Source organism: Plecotus auritus, assembly GCF_963455305.1.
Source record: "Plecotus auritus genome assembly, chromosome: 5".
Taxonomy (NCBI): domain Eukaryota; kingdom Metazoa; phylum Chordata; class Mammalia; order Chiroptera; family Vespertilionidae; genus Plecotus; species Plecotus auritus.
This window is the reverse complement of record NC_137776.1, coordinates 158,148,689-158,166,131: the sequence shown is the minus strand read 5'-3', so window position 1 is coordinate 158,166,131 and position 17,443 is coordinate 158,148,689. Positions and strand designations below refer to the sequence as shown.

The following is a 17,443-nucleotide window of genomic DNA, read 5'->3' as shown; positions in this document are numbered from 1 at the left end:
CGCCTCACGCGCGGTGCGGAGAGCGAAGCAGAGGCGCCTCTGCCGTCCCGCAGAGGACGATGCCACGCTCACCCGTGCTCTTGCTGCTCCTGCTGCTGCTGCCGCGGGCCCTGGGCCTCGGGCTCCTCGGCGCGGGCGGCCGGCGCCCCGACTGTGGTCCGTGCCGGCCGGAGCGCTGTCCTGCGCCCTCGCGCTGCCCCGCGCCCGGGATCCCGGCGCGCGACGAATGCGGCTGCTGCGTGCGCTGTCTGGGTGCCGAGGGCGCGAGCTGCGGGGGCTGGGCAGGCACGCGCTGTGGCCCCGAGCTGGTGTGCGCAAGTCGCGCCGCCGGGGTGGCGCCCGAGGGCACCGGGCTCTGCGTGTGCGCGCAGCGCGGCACGGTGTGCGGGTCCGACGGCCGCTCCTACCCCAGCGTTTGCGCACTGCGCCTGCGCGCCCGGCACGCTCCCGGAAGGCACCCTGGCCACCTGCACAAGGTGCGCGATGGCCCCTGCGAATTTGGTGAGTCTGGCTTCTGCCCCGCAGTATGTCCCCCCTCTTCCCCCCAACTCTGCACCACGATGGGCAGCGCTGTCGAAGCCTCAGTTTTTCCTTCAGGATCAGTTTTTCTTGCCGGGCAGGGTGCTCAGGGAGACTGGGGCAGGAACTCACATCCTGCGCCTGCCTGCCCTTACCAAGCTCATAGCATGTTTTCCTCCACAAGACTGGGAGTTTGGGAGTGGGAGGTCCTCACTGGGTCCAAGTCGCCGGAGTGGGTTGTTTGGATGGAGAGAGAGGGGACGTGAAGATGCCAGAGAAGGAGGAGAGGACCTCCAGACCAGGACTCGGGCGCTACTCAGTACAAGTCAGACCTTTGGAGACTTAGACTCTGAAAAGATTATAGTGCCGTCAGAGGCAGATCCAGGTTTTGTGGAGCTAAGGCTTAATACAATTTAGAGGGTCCCACTTTAAAGGAATCGAAAATTAATCATTGCTTGGAACCTACAAACTTAAAGTTCATTAAGGTCACAGTATAGTTGTTTATGGGTGTTCTTGCTGCCCACCCTCTCTATGTAACTTTTAAAAATAAAACAAAAATAAATCAAAACATTAGTAAAGGAATACCCAGAGATTCACTCTGCCAGCCCACTAGATTTTGGAGAACTGCCCCTTTCTACGCCGCCTGGAGGGGCCGGTGGAGAGTCTAGGGTGAGTCCCCAGGGGTCCAGCTTGGGGTTCTGGCCTAAATGCCTAGGTCAGTTTAATGACTTCAGCTCCAACAAGGAAGCTTTTGGGGTGGTGGAATGCCTCAACAGGCATTGGGAAGTTTCTAGTATTATTTTCCCAGAAGCATTACAAGTAGATGCATGTCCAGGAGACCGGTGTTGGAGATGGGGCAGGAAGGGTCCTGTCCCAGAAACATGAAAACAGTGTTGCATGCGCCTCCTTGGAGCACAGGAAAGTCACCGATGGCTATTCCTAGTTGGGGCTCCCATGCAGGAGAGAGCTGGCACTTCCTGTACTGCTGGTTCCCTGAATGACCTTAGGCTGGTCCCTTCCCGTCTGTGGGCCGTGTCAGCCCCGTGGAGCCACTGTTGAGGTCCCTTTGTTTCTGCCCTGTGGCATTTAAACAGTCCTGTCTCCTTCCTTTTTCTAGTTCCTGTCACTTGTTTTTTTACAATCTGCTTTCCTCAGCAGTTAATTCACAGGCAGTTCTCTTTGTCTCCAGACCGGTAACACTTTCACTCCACATGCAGGAGACATAAATGCTGACCAGGTCCCCAGAATCTACTGGTGTGGAAGGTCTCAGATGATTTTTCCCTGGAGTGGTATTCTGTTCCCAAGAGAGGGAGATGCCTTGAAAATTTTTAAGATGTTTAGACCAAATCTACTATTATGGGGAGGAGCCTGAGACTGGGGGAGGGGAGCAGGGGACCGGCCAGGGTGACCAGGAAAGCCTGACCAGCTCCCAGGTCCCCTACACCCTGTTCTGTGCTCTTTCAGGACAGGACTTGATTGTGTTAAGTTAGGCAGGTGGTGGTTGCCATGGTTACCAGCGGGAGGCCAGATGGCAGATGGAAACCCCATACCCCTAATTCACTGAAAATTACCAAATGACAAGTAAATGTGACAGCCCCTCCACTCTGATCTATGGGCCCTGAGGCGCACCTCAGGCACCAGCCCCGGGTGAAAAGATGTTCATGGAGCCAAATGGAGGCAATACAGAAGCTGCTTTTAATGATCCCATTAGTGACAGGCATCAGGCCTCCCCGGAATTTACTTCTCCTTTCCCACCAGTAATTGTCAACCGCCGCAGACCCGGCACTGTCTTCCCGTCGCTTCTCGTCCTGAGATGCATGTGTGGCCCCTGCCCCTGTGTCCGGGTGGGGCATGAATGAAGGTGTGGACGGGCTCTTTCCCAGCTGGACCAAGGCAGTGGCGGCACCTCACTCTGTGCTGCCTGCAGCCACCCTCTATTCACAGGACTCAGCAGGAGCACTTTTAACAATGCCCCTGGGGACCCTGGTTGAAGGGAAGCAGACCCAGTCACAGCAGCAGCTGTTCTGCCTCAAAACTGGCAATAAAGCCACCCCTCCCCAGCTCCTCACCTACCCCTTCACTATGCGAGCTTCCCACTTTAACAGAGCGAAGCCTCCGTAAATATGTATTACGCTCTGCACAGCGGGGGAGGTGTTCTTACACACCTCTCAGGAGCATTTGGAAACAGTTTTCAGGCTTAAATGCTTCCCTTTCCTCCCGTGCTCTGAAATGCCCCAAAATGCCTAATAATGAGAGTCATCCTCTGATTAACACACATTCATTGAAGACCCACTATGTTCCCACATCTGAATAATTATTTACTGTTGGAATATATTCAGTAAATATATTTGCATCCCATCTTCTTATTCGATTTCTATAACTATCCTGGACAGGACTCACTCCCATTTAATAGAAGGGAAAGGCGTGCAGGAGGGAGTCTCCTGGAGCCACCTGGCTAGCTCCCAGAGGAGGTGGGGCTCCAGCCTGCGTTTTCCTGGGGCCATGCAGCTCTGGCCCCCTGGCAGCCTGATTGGGAAGGTGCCGCAGATTGGCTACTCGTGAGTCTGGAGGGTTTCTAAGTCTGGATCTACCCTCCTGTTTTCCCCCCAAGGCTTGTTGCTGGTTCCTCTGAGCTTAGTGCTGGGTGATGGCTACTGAGAGGAACAGGGGTAGCTTCACAGAAGGGGAAGGATATGAGAGGAGCCTGGAAGGATGAGTAGAAAATTCCCAGGTTGAGGGTGGGGGAGGCACGGCATGAACGAAGGCACGGAGGTAGGGAGGTCCTGGGTGAGCTAAACGGTACCAAGGGACCATTGGGTACCATTTTGCCCACCCAGAGTAGTTTAAGGCAGGGTCGTTGCAAGCCTGAATGCCAGGCCGAGGGGTGAAGCTTCATTCTATACAGAATTATCGGTTCTGTTTCTCAACTGTAAGGTGGCGTGGCGTTCTGTTGTTATTGCTGTCGTTACTGTAAAAGGCTGTGTTGTTCCTTCCAGGTATGCACTCTGACTAATTGCTAACATTGGGAGGGGTGGGGGCCTGCAGACAGTAGGTTGATGTCCTGTTTCGAAAGCTAAATTAGATAGGAACAGGGTCCTGTGCCAGTGCCCACCAGGACACTAAGCCTCTGAAGCTTCAATAAGCTCTTAAGATCCGGAATCTTGGAAAATTTACCTCGGTTGGAAGTCCAGCTCCACTTAGAAATATGCCTTTTCGAGGCATGTGTTACCAGGTAACCAGGAGAGGCAGCGAATGCCACTTTGTGAGAGGGACAAAGAAGGGGGGCCTCGTGCTCAAAAGCCTTTCAAGCGGAGGGAGGGGTTTGAGGCGCAGGCTGAGGGGAGCAGGATTAAGCTGTTTCTCATTCTATATGGTAAGGTGACTATTAGCATAAATTACAAGGGCTGTTCCGTGGGTTGATCATTAAACTCGTGGTGGGGCGCTTTTTCCTGCAGGCAGATGGGGTCCTGGGGGATGACTTTTGATATTCTTTCTTTCCCTAGCACCATTAACTTTAAAGAGATCTCAGAGGCATTTGCGAAGATCTTTCATTCCGGCCACCAAGGACACAGCTGATGGGTGGGGGAACAGACCACCACACACTATAAAAATAACATCGATCCCTTTCATTTGCACAGATCCCACAGTTAATGACACAGTCACATTCATTCTCTCCCTTCATCCTGGAGGACGAGGGCCAAAGTCACTGTCTCCATGTGCAGATAAGGAGGAAACGGTTCGCAACTTGCCGGAGCTCCTGCGCTGGGCATTTGAGATTCCCTTGGTGCCATTTTGCCCACCCAGTGCTGCCTTTGTTGGGGCACACCTGGGTGACTATTTTCTGTTACCTGGTGGGTAGATTCGTGCTGTCCCAGCATTTCCAGGGCTGTTGCCGGCATGAACAGGAGGAAACAAGTAATGAGCAAGGAAGGGCTAGAAAGACAAAGCCAGCACGTTCAGACTGGACCGACCAGGCACCATCCTCCCTCTTGAAAACCATCTGACTCTTGTCAAAGGCAGGTAGACAGGAAAGCCTGGCTCTTCCAGAAGTGTAGCAGCTCTGGCAATGGTGAGGCTTTGCCCCGGGCTCGCCCGAGGAAGGTCATGGCCTCTGGAGCCTCCGGAGAGGACTCTCCGATAGGTCTGCTCACCAGAGACCAATAGAGGCATCTTTGAGGAGACCATCCTGGGGGAAGCACAACCTGCCTCGTCCTCAGGTCCCTCCATGGAAGCCTTTACATTTTGCAAGGAGTCTTGTAACTGTTCCTCTCAACAGCATATAGGGAGGGGAGGGAGAATTGACTCCTGTGCCCATTTTAGAGAAGAAGAAACTGAGGGCAAGTCATAATATGGGGATGTGGCTGAGACAGGATTTGAACCTGGTAACCTCCTGCCAGTGGTAGTCGTGCGGGTGAGTATCCCAGTGCCACACTCGAATGAGCCCTTGGGGACAGAAGTACTGGGGATGACCTGTTAGTGGTAAGGACACATCACCCATTCAATGGTATCTTCACAAGATCTGTTCCCCGGGGGCGAAGCCTGGAGGGTTTTATTCCTGGGCAGAGAAGAGCCAGCACAGCAGTGTGTCCTTAGCCAGGCCTGCTGGCAGGGGAGTCCTCGGCTGGTGTCTGGGAACTGGGATCCCAGGAGGATTACCACCAGGCCGAGCCGAGAGCGGCGCTCACTGTGCCTAAACTGAACGCAGCAGAGCTGCCCCCGCTGCTGTCCTCCTGGGAGCCTGGAACTTCAGTGTGTGGTAGGCAGAGGGGGCGCAGGTGGCCAGCTCCCGATAAGGCACTGAGTGTCGAGTGGGCTTCCCTGGTAGATGGCATTTTGCATGTTGTCACAATTTGTTGCTGGGGAATTAAGCGTGTCCCGTGACTCCACCGGGAGAGGCTCTTGGAAGCTTGCACCTGGTTTCCCAGTCTTTGCCCCATGTGCCATTTCCCCGTGCTGACTTGCTTTGTCTCCTTTCGCTGCAATCACAGCTGTAAGTAAAACTATGCTGAGTCCTATGGTCTCCCTAGCAAATCGTCAAACCGAGGGGTTGTCTTGGGGACCCCCAGCATAATCCCTAAGGAATTTTCTTATACCAGAATGGCATCCAAACGAAAGAACAAATGTTTCACTTTAAAAATCAGTGTGGAGCCCAGTGTGTCTCACTGGTTGAGCGTTGACCTATGAACCGGGAGGTCACGGTTGCGGGCTCAATCCCCAGTGGGGGCGTGCAGGAGGCAGCCCATCAGTGATTCTCTCTCATCATTGATGTTTCTATCTCTCCCTCTCCTTTCTGTTCTGAAATCAATAAAATAATATATTTTTAAAAAAATAAAAATCAGTGTAGAGTTAATAGATTCAGGGTCCCTGTTCTTTCAGACACTTCACCTTTCTGAGCCTTGTAAAATAGGGATAAATGCAGGGCTGGTGTGAGGGTGAAAAGAGTAGTGTACCTGGACGTGTCATGTAAGGAGAGGGCAGAGCTTGGAGCCAGATGCCCAGGCTCATAGCCTCGCCCCGCCTTTTACAGCTGGGTGACCCTGGCTGGCTGCCCCGGCTGGCAGCTGCTGAGATGCTGGAAAGGTCAAATGGGTTAATAATCCCCGTAAGCAGAAGAGCGCCTAGCACACAGCAAGCTCAGTGTTAGCTGGTGGCATTGTTGCCATTGTTACGACGCTGATGATGATGACTGATTGTAAAGAGCTGTTATGGATAAAAATGTTTTCAATGTGAAATCAGACAAGTTAACATTTAAAACAGATTACTGTGACACAGAGACACGAGGAAAATTTTCTAGATAACCAGACTGTCCTCTGACTGGGTAATGGCAGTGGTTACACAACCATATGCATCTATCAGAACCTAGACCTGTGTGCTGTGTGTAAATTTAAAAATAAAAATTTGAATCTCACTTTATCATCAAAAGCTCTTTTGTAAAAGAAATGGTATTTTCTGCCATGTGAAATCAGTGGCAGAGACAGAATTTGCAAGACAGCCTTTCCTAATTGCAGTTATTGAAAGAGAGGGAGAGGGGAATGCAAGGAGAGAAACAGGAAATGTGATTTACTGGTTTGTTCATTTAGACCTGAAAGGGACTGATGAAATCTCATTTAAAATTTATGACTTTACATGAACGAAAGTAAAACATGTTGATTGAGTGTCCCTTTGGAATCCATTGAGGGCTTTGGAGTAAGATGTGGTTCTGGTTGTCCCACAGTGAGCTATTCCAGGACGGGTTTGGGCTCCGGGGGAGGCGATGCTGGCAGGAGGACGTGAATACATCAGACTCTCTTTGTCATCTGTGCAGATGGGGCTCCTGCCATAGAGCAGGGGCGTTGTGGTTCTTTGTGGCAGCCAGGCAGGTGGCTGGGCGCATCGGGCAGTGTTAGAAGCCTCGGACCTTGGTTCATCGAAGGGACATTGACCACACTCAGGGACGTGGGTAGAGGGCAGTGAGGTGGCCACAACTGAAGGAGTGAGCTGATCAGACAGACTGAGGGGGAAGAAGGGCAGTCTCTGTATTCAATTCACTAGAGGCCCTTGGGGCACCCAGGGGGCTATAGGGTTCCGAGGGCAGCCTGGGATGAACAGGTGGGAGTTACAGGGAAGTGGGTTTTTAGCTCCAATGAGGACAAGCTTTCTTACCAGCAGAGCCCTTCAAGGATAGAAGGGCCTGGCTCTGTAGGTAGTGAGCTCTCTGTCACTAGAGGCATGCAATTGGAGGCTAAATGAGCACATCACAGACGGACGGTCAGGCACAGGATCTTGGGGAGAGTTAGGCCCTCTAATTTTGAGATTCTGTGGCTCTAAGACAGTTCCCCAGAGGTTTTTTGGGGCACCAGCTTGACGGGGTGTGCTTCATAGTCTGTTTGAAGGAGCCAGACCAGTCTCATTCCTGCATTCTTGCACTCCTCCCCTCTCCCCTTTTCTTCCAGCCTTTTGTCTCCCTCCCTTTGTTCTTTTCCTCTCTAAGGCTGGCTTACCAGGCTGTTCTTGAGTCATCAGGAAAGCCCCAGGAGTCTGTACACTCTGCAGTTGGAGAATGAATGTGTTTGCTCTTTTATTTGTCATGTGTTTCTTCATCCAGCCATCTGTTTACCAGAACTGCTTCTGACCCCCACTGCATGTTGCGTTAACTGAAACCATCACTTTCACACTCATCACATAGTAAGATCGGCTCAACAACCCTGTGACCAGCAAAACCCAGCAGAGAGCATTTCCCCGCCAGGGACCCACATTTCACCTTGCCCAAAACACCGTGGGGCCAGATGCGAGGGTGGGCCACGCTTGCCGCCTTGTGCAGGTGAGACAGGTGGAGGCACCTGGACTGCGAGGCAGGCTATGATTCAGCGGGTCAAAGTGGTGCAGACCCTCCCACATGCCCTTTCAGCCCTGCATGCCCTCTCAGCCCTGCATGATGGGGAGCTGTCCGCCTCTGGAGCGAGGGGGTGTATTCCATGCAGAGGCAGGAACATTGAGGGGCCGATGGAGAGCCCGAAGGCCAAGGCCCATGGACTTGATTCTTTTAGTCCCAGTGTGAATAGAGCAGATGCCAGGCACAGAGAGGAGGGCAGAGTATGGAGTATGAGTTAAGAATTTCTAACTCAGATACCCACATACTCTCCGGTCCCATCCAGTGAACCCACACTCTCCCTCTCCTTTCTGTAATGTTCCAGCAGCCCAGATCCACACTGCCTGACTCCCAGCCTCTACTCGGCTCCCAGGCCAGCAGTTTTGCCATTGGGGATGGGGAAGTGTGCGGGGTGGGGAAGGCCAAGTGGAGTCTGTGAGTCTGTGATATGCAAATGAGCGTCTTGAAAGGACCGCAGGGGGTCTCAGCTCCAGGGTGGACGCAGCTGTCTTCGGTGGCATTATTCTTTGAAGGGCCCTCCATGTGGAAAGAGAAAAGCCCATCTGTTAGCAGACTCGGCTGTTGGTGAAGGGACACAGCCCCTCCTGGAGCCCAACGCCCTGTCGTGTAGTTGAGCCAAAAGCAGATGGCACCCGGGGCCTGGGAGGGAGCGTGAGACCGAGCTCTGCCACAGACAGGCTGGGAGCTTTAGGAAGTTGCCTTTTCTCTCTGAATCCGTTTTCCTGCTGGTGGGGCAAAGGCAATGGGTGACGAAGCACGCAGGCATCCGTCCAGGTCTAAGGCAGGCTCTGCTCCACGATGCCTTGTCTATGAGCTTGTTCTGTGTGTGTGGAGAGCTTTGGTCTGCCACTGCCCTCCCCACGTTAGACTGGCCCAGCAGGCTTGCCACAGTCAGGGGATTCTGGAAGCAGGGTCCTGGGTCCTGGCAAGGTGAAGGTTGTGTTCCCTTGTCTTCTTCCAGCTCCTGTGGTCGTCATTCCACCCCGAAGTGTTCACAACATCACTGGGGCCCAGGTGTACCTGTCCTGTGAGGTGAGGGCGGTGCCTCCCCCAGTCATCACGTGGAGGAAGGTATTTATATATAAGATCTCGCTCGCGTGCATGTGTGTGCGCACGCATGTGTGTGTGTGTGTGTGTGTGTGTGTGTGTGTTTGGGGGGGGCGGTTAAAGGCTTTTTATCGTTTTAAGTGTGTTTGTGTGCATATATGTGGATCAGAGGATTTTAAAAGGATATCTTATATACCATTCCTCTGCCTCCAGGTTTATGCCTCAAAACGTTTACCCTAAAGCTCTTCCCAGAGAAGAGCGGTTGCCATCCTTCCTGTGGCATTTGCTCTCTTGGCCACTCAGCCGTTGAGAAAGTTCTGCTGTTTATCTAGCCTAGACCAGCTGGAATGAAGTAGAAGACTACTTAACTGGCTTGGGTTTTAGAAAGACGTGGCTGGTGGCAGAGAGCCCCATCCTGTTCCAAAACTAGATCTTCCTGCAGATCAATTTTTGAGAGACTAGCACGGATCCCAACATAGGCTGTGCCTCGTCTCAACAGCCCTGAGAAGGACCGTGGACTTCTGACCTGCCTCTGCAAGATGGTGCTGGTGTCCGCATCTTTGCTGTCCACCAGAGTGTGCTGTCTGTATATGCATTTGGGTTTTTAAAGTGATTGACTGACATTTTAACAGGAATAGGAGCTATTAGGGTTTTGGCCTTCCCGTCAGTGGGAAGATGAAGACAGTGAGGATGTCTGTGGGGTGGTAGTTTCCAGAAATGCCTTTTCTGAGCCATTCCTGGCTTTCCTGCCCTCTGCAGGTCACACAGTCTCCTGAGGGCGCCGAGGCACTGGAGGACCTGCCTGGGGACCACGTCAACATAGCTGTCCAGGTGCGAGGGGGTCCTTCGGACCACGAGGCCACAGCCTGGATTTTGGTGAGTAGCTCATTCATTTCGGATTACTGGCTACTATTGACTGGCCCTTGTATATTTCTATAACATGTTACATGTGTCAAGGCTTATCCATTTTTCATTGGACCCATAAGAACTCTGAGGAAAGCAGGGCTGGCAGTATAACCCCTACGAGCAGGTGATCTTCTGTGGCCGGCAGAATTATGGCCCCGGAAAGAGGTCCCTGTCCTCATCCTTGGAGCCTGTGGATGGTTTCTGTTATGTGGCAAGAGGGGAGTAAGGTTGAAGATGGAATTAAGGTTGCCAACTACCTGATTTTAATAAGGAAGTTACCCCACATTATCTGGTTGGACCCCATGAAATCACAAGAGTCCCTTAAATGTGGAAGAGGGAGGCAGGAGAGAGACAGACAGAGAGATGGCATTGTGAGAAAGACATGACTCGCCATTGCTGGCTTTGAAGATGGAAGAAAGGGGCCACAAGCCGAGGAATGCAGGCAGCCTGTAGACTGGAAACGTATGTTCCCCTAGAGCAGTGGTCGGCAAACAGCAGCTCGCGAGCCACATGCGGCTCTTTGGTCCCTTGAGTGTGGCTCTTCCACAAAATACCACGTGCGGGCGCGCACGTACAGTGCGATAGAAACTTTGTGGCCCATGCGCAGAAGTCGGTTTTCAGCTCTCAAAAGAAATTTCAATCGTTGTACTGTTGATATTTGGCTCTGTTGACCAATGAGTTTGCCAACCACTGCCCTAGGGTCTCTAGAAAGAAAGCAGCCCTGCCAACACCCTTGATTGTAGCCCACTGAGACACATTTGGACTCCAACCTCAGGAAGTATAGATACTAAGTTTGTGTTGCTTTAAGCCATTAGGTATGCAGTAATTTGTTATAGCAGCCATAGGAAACTAATACACTTGCCCGAGACCACGTAGCTGATGAGGAGGGAAGATGTCACTTTCACATCTTCTCATAACCTTTCTGTGCCACTCACAGCAGTTTTGCTAAGATGAGGGAATGCCAGGTGTTTGAAGGAGCAATGAAGTGATGAGACGGGGGTTCATGTTGGCCAAGTTGCTCTAACTCTTGAGCTTCAGTGTCCACAACTGTAAAAAGAGGGCTTTGGACTGGACAGCGTCCAAGGGCCTCATGATTCTAACCATCTGTGACTTACCTGCAAGGCTCCTGTAGCATGAGGATAACGATGCTCCCCCTTCACCCATGATCACCGTGAGTTCAAAACGAGATGGTGCGCATAAATCCTCCCCAGTCTGTAGAGTGACTCGCGAGTGATAGGGGTTGTTCTAACAAGAGAGAGCAAGAGAGGAGAGAGCTGCTGTGGATCTGCTCTGCATGGGCCAGGGAGCAGGGTGCCCTCGGGGGTGTCTTCCCCCCTTTGCCACCATCTCTACGAGGTTTGGCGAATCCTCGGCATCCAGCTCGGAAACTCAGAATGCAGTTGGGTCCGTGGCTTTTTCGAATCTGAGCCTCGGTGTCCACAATGGTAAAAAGAGGGCTTTAGGCTAGACAGCTTCCAAGGGCCCTGTGACCCTAACATTCCCAAACTTTCTTACAAAAAGTGTGGAGGAAAGGTTTTCTCTGGTGTCAATTTGTGAAGGTTGCCCCCTTTGGGAGCCCCTGTGGGCCATTCCTTGGGCAGTAGATTTTTGTTCTTTTCATTTGCAATATTTTCCTTATAATCTATACCTATCCCCTGCAATAAGAGGACCAGGTAGCTCACATAAGAGGGGAGTAAGGTTGCAGATGGAATTAAGGTTGCTAATTACCTGATTTTAGTAAGGAAGTTACCCCACATTATCTGTGTGGGCCCAATGAAATCACAAGAGTCCCTTAAATGTGGAAGAGGGAGGCAGGAGAGAGACAGTAAAAGGCAGGGATGCAGAGGAAACATTAACACAAGAGCCACGATAGAGGTACTGAGAAAGAAATTTAAATTCTTCCTGGGCAGCCCAGACAAGAAGAGAAATAGAGTAAGCTCTAGCTTATTTTAAGAAGGAATAAGTGCTCAGAGGTATCACCAAGACTCCTAAGGACGTGATTTTGCTGTGCCACATAGAACTCTGTAAACTTGTTTGCTTTATTTCTAGATCAACCCTCTGAGAAAGGAAGACGAGGGAGTGTACCAGTGCCACTCAGCCAATGCGGTTGGGGAGGCCCAGTCCCATGGCAAGGTGACGGTTAGCGATCTGAGCACGTACCAAGCCCCTCGCTTCCCAGCTCCACACGACCGCATGTGACGGAGTAAGTACATGCTCTAAGTCATTTTTGGTATTTATACACCTGTGTCCCAAGAGATTGAGATGGTTTATAAAGATGTGCGATAAAAAGAAAAAAACACACATACACATAAATGCAGGAAACCAGGATACAAAACAAGAGTAGGAACATAACGACAGTTAGCACAAATCACTCTGGGCTTCCCACCTACCATGCACATCAAGAGCTGTGAACGTTACGGGCATCCACAAGGTAAAAAGGACTGGTGGTTTCTTTCTGTTTCCGAGGCTGAGTGGAGTATTTCCCGCGGATCCCCCTAGAGAGGCACCGAGAGAGCAGACACAGTCATTGTGACAGCACCACATGCCCACAGAGAAGACATGGGCCTCATCTGTCTGTGTCCCGGTTCCTCCCTGTGTCTCTCAGCAGCACATCTGCAGAGAACCTGCGTCTCCCTGGGCCAGGTGGGCCTGAGTCCTCAGAGTCACCTGGGTGAGAGCTGTCCCTTGCCAACAGGTGGACTGTGAACTTAGAAAACGAATCCCTTATTAGCCAGCTTCTGCTGCTTAACAACCCCCAAACCTCGCTGGTTCACAGGCACCAACATTTATCTCCTCCTCACATTCCATGTCCAGGTGGCAGGTTGGCTATGGCTCCCCTTCAGGTGGGGACGCAGCTGGAGGAGCAGCCCCGCTGTGGAATATGTCCACTCCCGTGGCAGAGGGGATGAGCAAGAGGCCAAACCAAGCACATAATCTCATTTAAAGTTTCTGCTCAGATACAACATTTCTCACATCTGCTTAACTCTGTATCCAGAGCAGGTCACATGGCCACACCCAGCATTAGAGGGGTGGGTGGCGTCTGCTCCTCTCACAGGAGGCGAGGGCAGGGAGGCATGATCTTATTTTTGTGTGTGTGGTTTTTTTAAAAATGTTTTTTATTGATTTTCTTTTAGAGGGAGAAGAAGGGAGAGGGAGAGAGAACATCGATTGGCTGCCTCCTGCATGCCCCCTACCAGGGATCTAGCCCACAGCTCTGGCATGTGCCCTGGCTGGGAATCGAACCAGCAACTTCTAGGTTCATGGAATGACGCTCAACCAACGGAAAGGAAGGCATTCTCTTACAGGACCGCAGGAATAGCTGTGAACAGGCACAGTCACCAAGGCCTCCTGACAAGTTTTCAGTAGCAGGAAAAACTAGAAACAATATGAAAAGCATTAGGATTTTGCTGTGGTTGTAATGTATCTGATTTAGCCACTATTATTATACACTTCCTGTGTACAAGGCATATGTCAGGTCTATAGCGATGCACAGAAAACCCAAAAGTGAACGTCATGAAACTACCAGGAGTGCCATTTCCCCCACCTTCCATGCAACAGGAAGTTGACTGTGACAAGCAGGCTTCTGTCCTCCAACTCTTTTTCCACTTTTCTTCCAGGGTCTCAGAAGCATGATCACGGGATGATGGGAAAGTCAAGTTGTGGATGGTTTCCCTTTGTGACAAGTTGGAAAAACTGTTTGTATATGACCCCTTTTGTATGTTTTTAAAAATTAGATGCAAACTAGATTCATATGCAGATGTAGTTGTTAGCAGGGCAAACATGGGGAAAATGTCTAGATTGCATGTGGGTTTTTTTATACTTTTGAAATGAATTGCTCTGAGAGAATTCTTTTTTTAACTATTCCTCCCGGGGAAAATCATGTGGAATATTTGTAATCCTAAAGGGCTAGACGAGGAGTGTGTGCGCTGTGACTCTTTACCTCATTTGTCTGCGGCTGATTGGTGGAACTCTGTGACTTAGTGTGTGTTGTAGAGCCAAGGAGGAGGGTCCCTCTGTCGTTTGCCTGACCTCTAATTTGCTGTGTGACCTGGACAGGTCCCTTCCCTCTCTGGGCCTTGGACACTCGCCTGTGAATGTGGCGTTTGGACTGGATGTTACCTGTGTCTCTTTGAGCCCTGTCATCCTAGAGTAAGATGGCCCTACAGAAAAAATACAGGAAGTGTGGGCTTAGCATTCTTTTTTAAGTGGCATTTCCTCAAAAACAAACACCACTGCTTCATACTAGGGTGAGGACAGTTGGCTGTATCTCTTCTATTCCTGCCACTTTCCCATTTTAAAGAAACACTTTACCAGACTCAGGGGCCCCATGGCTGGGCGTTTGGGGACCAAGATGTCTACTTGTTCCCAAGCTTAGCATTCTTGAACCAGGTGGGCAGTGGAGACCTGATTCCTAGACATCAAATTGTAAAAGCGGGGTCAGGTGCTCTCTCTGGGCTGTGGAACTAGAGTGTAATAGAAGGTTTTACTTGGAGATGTTTTGACTTCAGCCAGGAATGGGGCTTGCTTTCCTTATTTTAAATGAAGAAAGGAAGAAGGAGACTATTTAATGTCTGGGCTAGAAAAAAAAATAGGTATCCTAGGTGATTAAAACTTTTAAAATTGGGATCTCACATGTGGATAGTCCTTGGGTTCATGAAGCCCTTTTCCTTCTGCAGTCACTTCCCAAGTCCAGGGCAGCAGGGTGAGGGTTAGTGTCCCTGCCCCTTTACTGAGGAAGAAACCAGGCTCTGAGAGCAGAGCAGGTGCCCAAGGTCGGAAAGCCTCTGAGAAGGGCCAGACTCAGGGTGCCTGGCCCTCCGTGGCACTCTCTCCACTCTGGTGCTGCTTCTCAGGATCATCTCGAAACTAGGTAGGAGAGGCTGCGGTTCCCCAGGTTTCAGGGATTCTTATCCAGGTTCACCTCAACATTTAAAACGTGGTGAGCGTGACATTTTGGGGTCCTTTTTGGAATTGCATTTTCTGCCTTTAAGGCTGGCCATTTCACAACTGAAATTTTGAGATGGCAACACCGTGACATACTACACAGCAGTAGACGGGCCTGGGAACCCAGACACATAAGGTCCTTTTGGGACTTCATCCCTGGCTCACTGTGTGACCCTGAGCAAGTCCCCTTCACGTTCTGCACCTCGGTTTCCTCATTTGAATGAGAAGAGAATGAAACTAGATGGGTGGTTTTCAAACTTTAGAACATTGGAACCCCTTCTTTGAGTAAAATTAGAATTAAAACTGATCAAACTGGAAGTTTTCCTTGTCTGTTGGAGGTTGGAGCTGCTGGGGGACCTGCTCACATCCCCTCCCTTCTCAGCACCTACTAACCTCTCTCCCACTGACCACCACTCTATTGCACCCAAGGTCTGCAGTTCATTCCTCTTGATTTGAATGGGTGATAAGACACTCAGGAGGAATAGGGATGCTGAGGCCCGGGAGAAGGTAGTAGAACCGCACCTGCTAATAAGCACACTTAACAAAACAACTGAATCTCCTCAAATTTGCACAAACAGAATTGGATATAGACCCAGAGAGCAGGGTGGACAGAGCCCTATGATGAGGGAGCTGAGCATGAAGACTGATGAGGCTGGGTTTACATCATAATTATGTGCAAAAAAATTAATAAATGTTACACTGTCTGAAATTTTCACCAAAACCAAAAAGGTAGAAGAAGCATGATTGTGCCGACCTAACGGCTTCTCATTGATGAGAGCCCAAGGCCTCTGCAGGGGCTGAAGAACGTGTGCTTCATTGGAAACATGATCCCCCAGAGCCTGTGTTTCCTACCCTATGTTCATAGATGTGATGATGTCACATGACCCCTGCACCCTGAAAATAAATGTTTTTAAGGTCAGTCTTTGGTCTCTTCGTCCTTGGAATGCTCCTGTGGGTGGTCCAGGGCCCACAGATCCTTCATCATCCCTATGCATCTTGCCCCTTTTTTGCTTGCTGTATCCTCCTTACCTCTCACCTGGGCTGTAGTCACAGCCCCAACTGAGCACCTTGCTTGCAGTTATCAACCAGTCCTAATTGACTGCCGCTGGCTTGATTCTTTCCGCTCCCCCTGAACTTGGGTCTCCCACTATATAAACATTCTAGTATTCAGTTCACTCACTTAGATCTGCCCTCTGCCATCTTCCACATGCATGCAGGAGTGGCATTCTCCATAGGCCAGAAGAATGCAGACACTGACTATGTGAAGGTGGGTGGGCCCTGGGCCCTGCACTCAGGTGAGACTGACTGGGGACGAGTGGGACAAGGTCATCATCCTGCCAGGAAGCACAGATGTCCACTTCCTGGAAGGGAAGAGGAGGCATCTGAGCTGGGTTTGAGTGGGTGTGCGGGATTCCTGACTAAGGAGACAGCATGTGAAAGAAGCAGGGCTAGAGAAGTGCTGCCTCATTTGTGAATGGGGAGTAGTGACCATTGCAGCTGCTTCGGAGCTGTGGTGGCAGGTGGGGGGACTGGGGCTTAGGCCACACCCCTAAATACCTCCATAGGAGGTTGGACTTGATGCTCTAAGCAATAGGCAGCCTGAATCTCAGTCTGTTTCGACTGAGTTATAACTGAGTTCCAGGAAGATCATTTGAAAGCCAGTGTCCAATTCCAAATGTACCCACTTCCCACCTTAAATTTTAAAAGTCTGATTTTCAGTCAAAATTAATTTTTTTGGTCAGGTTGCATGGTGAATTTAATCCTATGTTTTTAAGAAAACATCACCCTCGCCTCTCCCCCAGGGATGGATGACGCAGGTAAAATTAATAAGAATGAGCAAATCAATCGACAGTGAACAGTCTCCTCTAGTGAATTTCCTCACTCCCAGCTTTCGCCAGGGCCTCTGGAACATTAAATCAGAGAAAGATTACTATGCGTTATTTTAATTAATTAAGGGAAACTAAAGTGCCTGGCGTCTGCAGCGCAATAATGAATTCAGAACTTGGGAACCTGTTATCAGGGCAGAACTGGAGACTGGTACTTGCACTCCCTGGAGTGTGAGCTCCTCTCGTCAGGACGGGCTCTGAGTTCAGCCGCTGCCACCTCCAGGGCTGAGAAGTGTGTGGTACAGGAAGCAGTTACCTGTGTCTCTTCTTCCTCATGCCTAAATCTCCCCCTGCCAGGCGGGTATTAGCGAGTGGTTGGTTGGACAGGGAAGAGTAAAAATCATTATTACTAGGAAGTGGGAGTGGGAGTGGGGGTGGAGGGAACAGAAGCCTCTCTCCATTCATGAATCCACCCACCACACACATCTGCAGAGCCCCTACTAGGCACCAGGCTTCCCTGGGTGCTGAGGGTCCACACAATAAAAAGTGTTGAAGAAATAAATAAACCCCCCATGCCAAGAACCAATTCCAGCATGTAATAATTACAAGAGTTTCACCAAAAGGTTGGTGAAGCTTGGAGCACAATAGGGTTGAGTCAGATGTAGTTTACCTGTTGGAGACGGCTAAACGGCACTTCCCCCAAACCTGAACAGGGTAATCATTTGCTGCCAGACAGCTCAGGGCATTTTATTGCCTCCTGTTGGCCAAACACCTGAACAGCTGTAGGCTATTCCCCAAACTGACAATGTTTCTGTATATCCTTTGAAACCTT

General features: G+C 50.7%; 1 protein-coding gene across 1 annotated transcript; it reads left to right on the top strand.

The window, feature by feature from the left end:
* IGFBPL1 (insulin like growth factor binding protein like 1) lies at positions 1–15,703 on the top strand. The gene is made up of 5 exons (XM_080670934.1): positions 1–501; positions 8,850–8,959; positions 9,695–9,811; positions 11,891–12,044; positions 13,459–15,703. The coding sequence occupies exons 1-4, from the start codon at positions 60–62 to the stop codon at positions 12,038–12,040; spliced, it is 819 nt and encodes a 272-aa protein (XP_080527060.1). The 5' UTR covers positions 1–59; the 3' UTR covers positions 12,041–12,044; positions 13,459–15,703.
* The last annotated feature ends 1,740 nt before the right edge of the window (positions 15,704–17,443 follow it).

Excerpts from the sequence above, each read along its gene's own strand:
- IGFBPL1 (XM_080670934.1), top strand. The coding sequence starts at position 60 with ATGCCACGCTCACCCGTGCTCTTGCTGCTCCTGCTGCTGCTGCCGCGG. Across the intron at positions 8,960-9,694 it reads CAGTCATCACGTGGAGGAAG|GTCACACAGTCTCCTGAGGG; the intron begins GTATTTATATAT and ends TGCCCTCTGCAG. Across the intron at positions 9,812-11,890 it reads AGGCCACAGCCTGGATTTTG|ATCAACCCTCTGAGAAAGGA; the intron begins GTGAGTAGCTCA and ends CTTTATTTCTAG.